We start from the raw sequence: 13,331 nt of genomic DNA on the forward strand, positions 1-13,331 counted from the left end.
GCCATTCTAGGTCAGAGCTTGTGTTCAGAGGGAAAGGTGCTTAGTACAGTGCTAAGATCAAGGTAGACACTCAGTGGGTATTTGTTATTGGAAAGAATAAAAGGAAAAGCTAGCATAGTATCTAACTTTGCCCTAGACACTTGTCCAAAGGGAAATCGTTATTCAGTTTGGAATATTGTGACTTATGAAAGCATATTCCCCCATGTCTAAGGATACACATTGCACAGCCAAGTGCAAATGACACTTGTAATCTATTTTATTATGTTTGAATGATCTGTTCGACTATGTCTCTCCACTGGCATGGGTAATAAAGAATAAACTGAATGTTACTGTTAATTCCTGTTCTTCTTCATGATTGTTTACTTTGTATTAGTAACTGGGGCCCTCAGAAGCTAGATAATTCTTCTAGGCTATGAGGAAATCATGAATTGAGATGCAGCCAAAATATGCTTAAGTCCAAGAGATGCGATTGAAAATTTCAATTTAGTTCTTGAGAAACTAAGATATAAACTAATAGTAATCTTTTATTATTATTTATTTATTTATTTTTTATTTCAGCTTATCATGAGGGATACAGAATTTCAGGTTACATACGTTACCCTTGTACCGCCTGTCCCCCCAAGTCAGAGCTCCAGGTGTGTCCGTTCCCCAGACAGTGCACATTGCACTCATCATGTAGGTGTGCACCCATCCCCTCCTCGCATCCCTCCCCTCCCCGAGTCAGCACCTTTAAGCGTGACCATTCCCCAGATGGTGCGCAACGCACTCATCATGTAGGCATACACCCATCCCCTTCCCCCACCCCCACCTCAGTCTGATATCCCATTGGTATCATTCCCAAATGTGAATTTAGGTGATGATCAGGGAAACCAATTTTCCGTGAGTACATGTGATGCTTGTTTTTCCAAAAACTAATAGTAATCTAAAAGCCACAACCACTTAGGCTAAGTTTATTAAATTATAACCTACATTTCAAACTCATTGATTTGTGTGGATTGACACAAACAAAAACCATTATATACCATTTACTTGGCACAAATATCTTGTGTGAAACTAATGATCACATGTAATAACCAAGTACAGTGGAAGGTCTGTTGCTGTTACTAAAAAGGTAATACATTATCCTAGTGCAATCCGGGTGTGTTTATACAGATGTAAAATTGTAGAGTAGCTGCTGCATATTGACATTGACTCAGCTACCTGAATATTTCCATGTTATTTAGTTTGACATATCACAATGCTAGGGACATTTGATAGATGTTTTATATTGATATATAGAAACAACCACCAATTCTTGGGGGATTATGTAATATCTGCAATAAAACATTGTTGAATGAGTTTTTAATAAGTACTTGGGCTTTGGTCATTAAAGACAAAACCAACTATTTTTAGTAGTTTTGAAGGTGAGCAAAAATGAAGATAATTTAAAAATTAAGGCTTATTGTGAAATAACTATATTCATGTTTGAAGGTGAGCAGGTTTAATATGGAGACTTATTTCAATCCACAATGAATTTATTCTGGGCAGACTTGTCTTAGAAGTATCTGAGAAAATGTCTGATTTCCCAGTTGGGCCCTATTTGCTCTTTTCCTCTCTTTCCTCCTCAAAAGGTTTTCCTCCCTGAGATTCAGTCTGTTTGTTTCCTTTTGCATTAGTAACCGCTTCTCTCCTTGTTCTGATAGCCTGCTTTCCAGACTCATAGGTAGAATTCTACGCCAAGGTCTGTCCATTTCTTCTCCCTTCACATTAAACATTTATCCACTTCCACGGGTCTTCTCTCATGCAGATTACCTTTGTTCATACGTTGCTGTGGGTCTGCCTGGATGCTCATGGTACCGTGCTGAAAATTGGAGATAGTTCTGTTAATTAATTGGACCCTCCTACCTCCTTAGCCTAGCCAATTCAGATGCTAAGTTACCTTTTGCTTTCAGTAATCTATTTTTTTTTTAACACACGTCTTCACTATTTTTTCATTCTCCTAAATGTCTTGACTCTTTACATATTCTTTTATTTCCATTTTCATTGTATTTTAAGTCTCTGTTGCTTTATTCCTGATCTCCAGACTTCCAGTTTGGTCTACCTGTCATCATCCATATTGTCCTAATCATGCCCTTTCTTTGGTTAAGATACTGAAATGGTTTCTTTTGCCTTAGAATTCCTTAAATAGGCAGTACAGATTCTATTGCCATTTTTCCCATTATTTCCTTGTGAGTTAAAATTATATTAATAAATATGTTCATCTATAAGTTAGTTCTTTAATGGATGTTAGTTCTTCCTGCTTTTGTTCTTGTGTTATCCTCTGCTCAGAATCATTCTGTTCTTCTACCCAGCTTTTGAGTTGTTCCTCCTCTCAAGACCCCATTTGTTTCATGGTGTCAAGAATAGTCAAGAGTTGAAACATTTGATTCTCCTAATGTTAATACTAACTTGTTATATGACTTTCAGCAAATCACTTACCTCAATTGAATTGACTCCTATATTATTTGATGTCATTTGTATGACATTTACACTATTCTGTGTTCCATTATGTGTTCCGATCTAATTTGACTTGTAGCTTTAATTGCTTTAATTTGTAGATCAAATTCCTATGCTAGTAACGCAGTGAGTTGTTCGTAGTTGAAGGTCATTTAGCTTTTGTGGAAAGAGTGGGAGAACCAAGTTTTAATTTGCCAGGTGAGATGCTGTTGTTAGTTACTATGGTGAGAGTGGAAATAGAGAGTGAACATCAAGGCAGGCATACTACCGAGTAGAGTAGGTTCCGAGTGACTGTTAGAAAGTAAGATTTTCTGAGTATCTGGTGACTGACTTACCATGTAAAATCCGTTACTTGTTGGATAGCAGTATTACTTTCTTCTATTAAAAGAGAAACTTCAGTCTCATGGATAATCTAAAAGAATGCTTCTCAGATATTAACAGGAATACAGATCACCTGTAGTTCTTTTTAAAATGCAGATTCTGATTTGTCCAGTCTAGAGTGGAGTCTGCATTTCTAATAAGCTCACAGGTGAAGCCAATGGTACTGGTTCCAGGAAAGCTGAGTAGTGTTATTCCTTTTCCCTCAAAGAATTGGGCCAGTGGTCCTTTCTACAGTGGCATTGTGGGAAAGAATCTGAATTATCTGTTGCAAAGAGAGATTTCTTGTTGCTGTTTGTATGTTTATATAACTTATATATGGATTCATGTATTTTCTCCTGTCTTTATTTTCAGAGGAAAGAAATGACTGGATCAGCATACTGTTAAATGCACTGAAATCAGAGTCCCTTACTTCGCAATCTCAAGCAGTTGTTACACCTGAGAAATGTGGATATCTTGAATTGAGAGGATATAAAGCCAAAATTTTTACTGTGTTAAGTGGAAATAGTGTGTGGCTTTGTAAAAATGAACAGGTGAGCTCTGTTATAGTCATTGCAAATTGCTGCTTTTTGATTATAGTAACAACTGTGCTTTGTGTGTTAGAATTATTAGTGTTTTTACTTAGAGAGTCTTGCTTTTGTGTTGAGTACTCTGCTTAAGGTAACAAAGAAAGGGCAGTTTTGTTGAATTTTTTCAATGTTTCCACCAGCAGGAAAATACCTACATCAAATTTGAGGCTGGAAATCACCTTTTTAAGGGACTAAGGAAATAGAATCATTGAAAATTATTTTTGAAAAGTACTTCTTAGTTGAGTTAACAGTATGAACTACATGAGAGAATAATTAAGACCCAATTAACTATTCCAGCTATTGATGAAATATTCCCAGGTCTGCACTTGCTGTGCTGCTTTTATTTTTGTGATAGAAAATAATAGAGTAAACACAGGTAACACATTTGCTTGAGTTTACAGGGTTTTATTGATCTGTTTTTTGTTTTTTTGAACAGATATGTTTCTTGCAGAGAAAATGACTTATTAGAAACTATATATATGTGCTCTATATGTGTATATGACTAGAGACTATATGTAGTGCTGTATGTGTATATATACACATTTATATATGTATGTGCAAATATACACACATAAACATGCACATATTTATCTATGCACACAAATCACATGTACGTAAGTAAAATAGACTTGAATTATTGGGTTGATTAATATCAAAAGGCTCAATAGATAATTTAAATGTTTTGAGGAGACTGATGGTAAAATAAAGTTTTAACAAATCCTATTTAGCTTTATTTGATTTTGCAGACTTTCTTTTCTAACATTTTTAGTTTTTACTATGCATAAGAAAATTCTTTCTTTGCTCCTTTTTGGGAATAACTTTTTAAAATCTTTCATCCTGGAATATATTAGATGCTTAATAATTATTGTGGAATTATGGATATCTAAGATGAACTCATGTTACGTAATAATGGGTTATGGTAAGATGAAATATAAATGCTCTTTTCATTACAAAAATAAGGATATCAAAACAAACAGTTTCAAAAAGTTTAACTGTAGATCTCTATCCAAGGCATCCTATGAACTTCAGTGTGAACTTACTACATTTTTTTGGATAAGATTTTTTAGCCAATTAACTGTGGAAGGCACCATTGAGCACTGTCGACATATTAATAACTTGGATAGTTAGCATATTCCTCCAGAAGAATAGTGATGTACGGCTTAATAATGTGTATGAACTGAATGTGAACATTTTTATTCAGTGAAGTAAGATGATTAAAACTTTTCTTACTGCAATGGTGGTTAAAAATGCATAATTTGCATGTATCAGTATGGAAGTTACTCTGCCAAATTAATTGAAGTATTCATTTTTTATTTGCACAGATCTGATGGACTTCAAATTATTAGTTTCATTGCTCACATTACCTAGATTTTCTGAGCCTGTTATTCTCTAAAAGTAAGATAGATATTTTTAATGCTATACTAACACATTCTGATTATCCAAAAATTATACGAAATTATTGCTTTAGTATTAGTGATTGTGTGTGCCTATAATAATGATTGCCATTTTTTGAGTACCAGGTATGATGCTAATTAATTTGTAAACATTCCCTTTTAATCTTCCCCACATATGTAAAAGGAAGATACTCTCATTAGTGTTTTATAGGTAAGGAAAATGAGAATTAAATAATTTGGGGATTCCAGTTTATCATGCAGAGTTTAATTTAAAACCAGAACTTTATAACTCTAAGCCTAGTTTCTTAACCAGTGTACCAACTGCCTTTTTAAAGTCCAGGTTGAAAAGAAATTTTATGACTGTGACCTTTTAGAAATAGCCTAAGAATCTGGATTTTTCATTGAACAATTTAGTTGCCTATGAGTTTCAGAGCATGCATTCAATAAACATTGTATACCATACCAGGCACTCTAAAAATGATGTCCTTGCTGAGGAGGACACAAGTCTTAACTTCTGGGAGGAAAAGTCAACCAAGACCAGCATTTATGATGGATGGTGAGCTCAGTGCTGTATTAGCTTGTGCAGGAGTTACAGAGAGGTGCAAAAAAAGGGAGGTATTTAACGTAGTCTAGGAATTAGAAAAATTTCCATGTTCTCAAGTAATGAATATGTTCTCCTAAAACATTAGAGCATTAAAGCTGGGCCCGTCTCTGTCTTTTCATAAGTAAACATGTTTGATATATGTGTATTTCAAGTTCTTCTCTGTATATTAGCATGCCTATAAATGCACCTTTAAAAATGTCTAGTATTGTTTGTGTGTGTGTGTTTTTAATTACATTGTATCATATGGAGTCAGATCTTAAGGGAATTGGTCTTGAGTCAAGTCTTAAAGAACTAGTTGTTCAGGACTGTGTAAATAAGTAAGGCCCTCCGTGTTCAGGCCTTGACATAACCATTCCATTTTCATCTATGTTTACATTCTGGCAAACACTGTTTTCTCCAGGGGAAAGTTGCACTTGGTTTTCTCTTATGGTGAAGCACGTGTGAAGAAACTTGTGACATAGCTAAGTAAGGAGTTTTTCTCCTGAAAGCAGAGAGCTTTATGCCAGTGAAAGCATCAACCTTTCTTTTAGGAAAAGAACTAAAGGACAGTAAAATAGTATGGTGCCACTTTTAAAAGTTTTATATACACACAGTCACATGCACACACACACAGTTGTATATTTTTCAAAGGTGATGGAAAAATCTGTTCATCATAAAAACGTAAGTGGTGTTAGATTTGAATCTCTTAATTTACCTTAATTTGTTTTGGATCTAATGTAGTGCCATGCAACAGAGCATAATTATTTATATTATTTTTATTTTAAAACAGTGAACTTATTGGCCGCATATTATAACTAAAAGCATGAATAGAATAAAAAATAAAGAAATTGACCCACACCACCCTAACACAGGAACTATTTTCATTTTTCTTGCCTCTAATTTATATCGTTTTACTAATTGACTTTGGCAGTCACTCTAGAGAGAGTAAGCAGGCAGTAGAGAGAGGTGGAAGGTGGTTATCACAGCCATATGCTGATGCGTTATTGAAGAGGAAGCTCATTTACTGCAAAGAAGATTGGACTGGGAGGTTTTCATTCTTGCTCTGCTACTAATTGGCTCAGGTAATTAAGTCAGTCTCTCTAGGTGTAAATGGCATGACGTAAAGAAGGGAGATGGATCACCATCTCTAAGGCCATCACTTTAGTTGTGCATTAGAATCCCATATTTCTGGGCTCACTGCAGACCCATTGGTTCAGAATTTCTGGAAATGAGGTGTTAGAATCTGCATTCCTAAAATGCACCCCAGCAGATTCAGTGATGGGTGATTCAACAACCACATAGAGTTAAACACTGCTCTAAGGTTTTTTCTTCTTCAAAAATGATGAGCCTCCAGGTTAAGCGTGCAGGGTATTTCTGTAGCCGGAAAATGTGTAAAAATAACTTTCAACAATATTAATGAGATCAACGCTCCTTTAGTTCCCCCCTCAACTTGAGGCTGCTGTGCCTCTTTTTCTGATTAATTTGAAAATATATCTTTTTCTTGATTTGAAACATTTAAGTGTTAAACACATAAGTGGACAGTTAAATTATTAGCAGAAAGACATTTTTAAATTTTGAGGAACTATTACTAAAATATATATAATTCTAGTCTATAGCTACTGAGCTTTTTGGGGTAACGTCTCAATGATTTTTATGTAAGATTTTAATTTTTTAGCTTATAAAGCCTGCATTAACTAATTTCTTTCTCTTAACATAGACTGTCATTACCAGAGTATGCCTTATTAGAGGAATTTTTAAAAACTCCATTTGCAAAGTCCGCAGAAAGAAAAATTGTTTGAAAACCAGTAGAGAGATTTTTCATTCGCTATTTTCCATAAGTTCCTTTAACTGTGTGTATGTATCTAGAAATTTACTCTGATTTTACAGATTATTTTTCTAGAGCTTTTTCTTGGCTTTCACTAGAGATGTCCTAAAGATTCCATGTCAAGCATCCCTACAAATATATTTGCAGTAGTTTTCTCTTTTTTTGAATATCCCCTCTACTGAATTAAGAATTTACATTTTCTAAGTTAAAATAGCTGCTAAAACATTATCATAATTATTGCCTTTACTTTTCTTTTCCTTTTTTAAAATTCTCTCTCTCTGTTTTAAAGAGAAGTGGTGTGGCAATAGCAAGAGGGTTTCCAGTCTGCAGGTGGCTCCCTGACTGGTCTAAACTCCATGAGCAATGGACTTCGACACGGAATTAACATGGGATTTTGCTTTTCCCAATTGCTCAGTTCAAAGATTCACTTTTTTCATCCCTTTCTTTCCCTTTTATTCATTAGCAGATTACAGAGACTGAAGTGTGAAGTAGCTGCCTAGGTGAAATGCCTTGGGGAATGTTAGGTATTTTATTTTATTTTTTTATTTTTTTCGTTTTCCAGGTAGACTTTAAGAAGCAGTAGACAAGAACTATGAAGATACACGTAAAAACATTTGTTAGAGAGGAAAATGGCATAGTAGAAACTGACTCTCAGATTCTTTACCTGATTCCTAATTACCCTGTTGCAAAACACTGTGGTGCTATCATCACATAAATTATGTCATCTCTTAAATATTTAGCAGTTATCTCACAACCCCACCCTCTTTTAATTTTTGTACATTTTTTCTATTCAACATTGTATAAAATGAGCTGTGTAATTGCATTTGTGTAGGTTATACTGCAGGCACCCTGTGTCTGGATTCACCCATCCATTAACAAATGTTTAGCGTGCACTTGCTCATTTCTGGGTTCAGCTCTAGGCCGTAGACGTAGAAACCTGTGAGATCTCTGCTATCTGAGACCTTACTTTCCGATGGGAGTAACACGTAGTATCAAATAAATGAGGTTTGTGGTAGCATTCTGTATGTAGCTTTGTTTCCTTTCTGATTATTATTATTTTTTATTTTGGAAATTCCTATGACCCTTTCCTAAAGAGTTGTTTATGTTTAAAATACTGTTAGTTATACGAATAGTATCAGTTATATTTTAACCTTAAAAGTGTTAATAGTTACAATTTTTATGTTCCCAAATTAATAGTGTGAATATTTACTCTATTCACTGCTGTGTCCTCAGGCAAAAAGCTGGCACTCAGTCAACACAGGTAGAATAAACTTGTTGACTGCATGGTTATTTATAGCTATTTTCTTGACCGGAGGAAGCATTTATCTTTTCTTTTTAATTTTCTTTACAAATTATTTTTCTCTATAAATTGTCTCTGTCTTCTTTGTCCGCTTGTTGGGATTTTATTGTTTTTCTTGTCAATTTCTTTAAGCTCTTTATATAATATACTAATCTTCATGCTATATTTTCTATATGTATATAACTTTTTCTGAGCTATTTTGGTTACTTTTTATTTTTCAATTAATTTTTGTTCTACAGAAATTTTGTTTATGTAATTAAACTATTTTTTAATTGGTTCAAAGCTTGTAGATTTTCTGTATTGTGGAATAATAATTATTTTCTAAATTATCTTGAAATGATACGGATGTAGTATGGAAGCCAGTATTTTTAAAATTTTAAATGAGGTAATCAGATACAAACATACATTGAGGTAAAAATATGTATTGTTATATACATGGCATTACTATTTGAAAGGAATTTCTGCAAAGGACATGAGGCAAATTTAAGAGAATTGGCTTTGGTTTCCATTTATTATGCTGTCCTGACAGCCAGTCTCCCATTTTTTCCTGATGAGTTTTTTGAATATAATGTTAATATTAGTGCATTCATTACAACCAGATGTCTTGCGTGGGGGGTTTGGGTATCCATTTGATGATAATTGTGGCGTTGAGGTTTTAACTACATAAACTCACTTGATTAAACATTCTCAAATCAGGATATAACAAGAGACTCATTCCCCCTCCCGCCCCCCAAAATGATGTTCCCTGGTGTTCTGGCATGGGAATGGAGCTCTAATAGAATTTAAATGGACCTCACAGGGCTCTGGGTTGTGCGGCACAGAAAGGAGCAGCAGGATGGAGGTGGTGGCCTCACATTCTCTGGGTTCTGTATCTGGCCAAGCTCTGCATCTGGTGCTTCCCAGGAAGTCTGGTGCCAATGTCACACAATGCCACATCTGTTTTCAACAAATGTTTAAGCACTGAGTTCTTAAATTCCTGGCACAGAAACCTGGCATCCAGTATTTCCAAAAATAGACTTGAGATTTCAGCAGATTTGGGGTTAACAAACCTTACCTTAATTTTTCTGTTTGGGATCAAACTTATATTTTGTTCTTGCACTATGTAGTTTTAAAATGTATTATAGTTTTAGCCAAGTTCTGTGGCTGGAAATTCTCATGAATAACCCATTTCAGCATCTTGGTAAATATTTACCATTGAGTGCACCTGAATATGTAATATGGAATTGTTGGTGTGAATACTTTCAGTCGTTATAAATAAAATGGCAATATTTTATTGCAGATAAATTCTGAATTAATTTAGAACCCTCAAATGAAATAATGGTTGTATCAGGCCCTTGATTTATATTGTTTTATTTAATTTTTATAATTATCCCACATAAGATAGATAAGACTCTATTTTCATAATTAAGGAAATTGGGGTCTAGATAAACTAAGTAACTTGTCAGTGGTCATGCAGCCGGCCAGTGCGTGGCTCAGGGCTCTTCCCCGGTTCTGACCCGCTGTGCTCACTTGGTCATTGAACCACCCTTGCCGTGTCCAGATCCGCTCAGCCAAGCGTGGCCGTTGCTGTACTGGAACTAGTGGGAGGATTCATGCTTTCTGAGATCCCACATTCTACCACAGCAAATTAAATGTAAAATATTGCTTACTCCAGAATGCGTTTTTAGCTTCTTACTTTCTATAATAATGTAATTCTACCCACTGAATTTTTGTGCTATTTTTTTCAATCCAGTTTATTATAACATTTAAAGGTTGAAAGTCTGGCTTGTCCCTGGCTCTTGCCTCTTTTTCATAATGAGAATAAAGCTCACAGTCAGATTGTGGTTAATGAGTAATTTATTTTTAATTTTCTTGAACATTTAATATTCACATTTCATTGTGTTTTTTAAAAGCATCCTGCTAGTTAATTTTGAACATGCATTTTTGGTAATTAATGTTTAAGTAGGTAATGTGTTCAGTTGGTTTCAAATTCTAAAAGCACAAAATAACAATACTAATAATAGTTAACTAGCCCTATGCAGCACATACTGTGTGCCAGGCATCCTTTCAAGCACTTTGACTGCATTGACTTGATCCTCACTAAAATGATGCTGCAGGTGCTACTGTTCACCCCTTCCGTGGATGAGGAGCTGGAGCAGGAGAGTGTGCTTTAACATGAGGCCGGTTCAGGTTTTGTCCTTTGGCCAGTCAAGTGTCACAGCCTTTGGAAAGGCTTTTATGAACACGCCCGACTCTCTCTCTTTTCTGGGCTGAATTCTGTGCTTACCCTACAAGGAGGCATTTTTCTTTCGTTATACTTACTAAAACTTTCTCTCATTCTGTCCTTAGACCATGAGCTTCCCCAAGGCTGGGACCCTATGTTATGCTGTTGTGCAGACCCAGGTCTTAGCACCATTTCTGGCACACACTAGGGACTTAATAAACACTGGTTTGCCAGGAGTAATTTTACCATTAGAAAAATTTCTGTATCCGCTCTGCCTAATTCACAGAATTATTTAACTGTGGTGCCCAGTTAAATGGCCTGTTAGGGATAGCTCTTCCATCCCCCACCTGCCCCAGGAGAACAGTTGTCTTCCCTGAAACTTAGAACGAGGGAGGGGACACAGGAGGAGGTAAGTGGCGAGCAAAGCTTCATCTGTGTTTACAGCTGCTCCTGTGGCTCGCATCACTGCCTGATGACACCCTCCACCCCTACCCAGTCTGTGGACAGATTGTCTTCCATGAAACTGGTCCCTGGTGTCATAAAGGTTGGGGACCGCCGATTTACAATATCAAATGAGAGTTCATAGCTGTTTATAAACTTCAGAGCACATACAAATAGATATTAAATCAATTATGGAATACACTATATACTTAATGAAGATGATGCTTTTAAATTCTCTGGACATTAGCACAGGAGTTTGCACCCAGGACAGATAGGCTCTTGTCAGTGCAACATGTTCTTGTGTTCTGGCCTGCTTCTTTTAAACTAGTAGTCTTAATGATTTCAAATGTTTTTTGTATATTCTGATGACTTTTTTTTTTTATTCTAAAAAAGGCAGAGAGAGAGAAGTGTTTGTGTCCTGGTATTTAAATATTGCAGACTCATACTGTCTCAATTCTGCAACTAGTTCTGCTTTCTAAATCAGTGTGTCTTAGTATTGGCCATGTACGAAAATCATGGGGCTGTAGTTTTGTTTTTGTATGTTAAAGATCCTTAGGTTGCACCCTCAGATTCGTGGAATCAGAGTCCCTGGGAGGGAGGGAGAGATTGCCATGGGTAATTGTGAAGAGCATCCAGGAAAAAGAAATATTCTAAATATGTTCTAAGTACTGTCTGAGAAAACATGGCTTAGTGTCACCAAAAATATTTTTCATAGAAAATGCAGTTGTTTCATCTTTAATAGCTCTCAAGAGCACTGACATTTATTTTGTTACTCTGATGTACATTTTATAGTCAATTTGTGCTGGTGAGTTCTGTGGCTACTCTAATTACTCAAAACCATATGGCCATGGCAAGCAACTGATAAATGGTCTACAATTTTCCAGAGTAAAAAAATCATCTTTGTTTTGCTTGGGAGAAATTTGGGTGTTGAGCTGGCTCTCACTTATTTTAATAGAAATTACAGATTTATATGTAGATATCTCAAGGCTGGCTTGTGGAGATGAGGGGCCATCTATTTAGGCAGGAACCTTGATGAGGCTCATTAGTTTTTATAAAAGGTTGTCATTCTTACCATCTGCTAGTGTGGTGGTCAGCGTGTTGTGTGTCGGTGTCGATAATAGCCATGCAGCCCCCGTCCGAGAGTACAGCCTGGAGTGATCTGATAGCTAGCTCTGTCAAAAGCCTCGTTAAGGAGAGTTGTTTGAAGGATGTATGGTCCAAGTATCTATTCTAGAGTTTACCCCTGTATCAAGGTGAGTCATCAGAAAGCTGTTTTAAAATAATCGTGTCCTGCCTTATTTCCTCACTTATGACAGAGCCTGAGTTCCCAGTCGCATGCGCTGGGAGCTTACCCAGCAGCTACCTTACATAGCAGGAACATTGGTGTAGGTCATTGGGATTTTTTTTTTTTTTTTTTGTATTTAATAAGAAAGTTCAGCCCTGTACAGATATGCTGAAACTTATTAAAATGTGGAATTGGAAAAGCTTGATTTTTCCTTCCCTCATAGATAATGTCAAGCATTTTTCATTAAGTGGGTTTACTGTACAAAGTGGAAGTACATTATTCCCATTCTAATTATTTGACAACACTCAGCATTTCTCTGCATCTTTTCTTATATATAACTGATTCTCAATTTCTGGCTTGTTTCTCCTAACAAATTAGCTATTTGTTCTTTCATCAGTAAAAAAATAGCATCCAATTAATGATTTCTTTTCTAAATGAGTCATTTTCTTATCCTAACTAAAAACTTTGTATGTTAAAAAAAATAAATAAAGTCAGAGAAGCTTTTCCACAATTTGTGTCCAGAAACTCTGGATACCCTAAAAATGGGGAAAAATTTGTTGTAAATTTTTTCCACTTATTTTATCAGTCAGGAATGTATTAATATTAAACCACAAAAACCTGAAGGATAGCTTAAATACTAGATAGGGATTTGTTTTAACAAACCGTTTGGTGTAGGCAGTAGAGAGTTGAGTTGATGCTACCAGGAAACAGGATTTTTCCTGTTTTTTTTTTTTTTTCTTTTCTTTTTTTTTCCTCCTCATTTTGGCATTCATAGAGTATAAGAATTTGTCCTCAGGCTTGTCTTCTCAAGGTTTCTAAAGTTCTATAATGGCTTCTATGCTTCTAGATGTCATGTCCCAAGAAGACGGAAAGGCAAG

At 35.6% G+C, this 13,331-nt stretch overlaps 1 protein-coding gene across 1 annotated transcript in view; it reads left to right on the forward strand.

The window, feature by feature from the left end:
* ARAP2 (ArfGAP with RhoGAP domain, ankyrin repeat and PH domain 2) overlaps positions 1-13,331 on the forward strand; it is a 178,182-nt gene that overhangs the window by 62,061 nt on the left and 102,790 nt on the right. Inside the window, exon 9 of the mRNA XM_069494099.1 lies at positions 3,208-3,386. Coding sequence (XP_069350200.1) covers positions 3,208-3,386 — 179 coding nt within the window. The remainder of the gene's footprint in view (positions 1-3,207; positions 3,387-13,331) is intronic.

This window comes from Eulemur rufifrons, chromosome 19 (assembly GCF_041146395.1).
Source record: "Eulemur rufifrons isolate Redbay chromosome 19, OSU_ERuf_1, whole genome shotgun sequence".
Classification (NCBI taxonomy): Eukaryota; Metazoa; Chordata; class Mammalia; order Primates; family Lemuridae; genus Eulemur; species Eulemur rufifrons.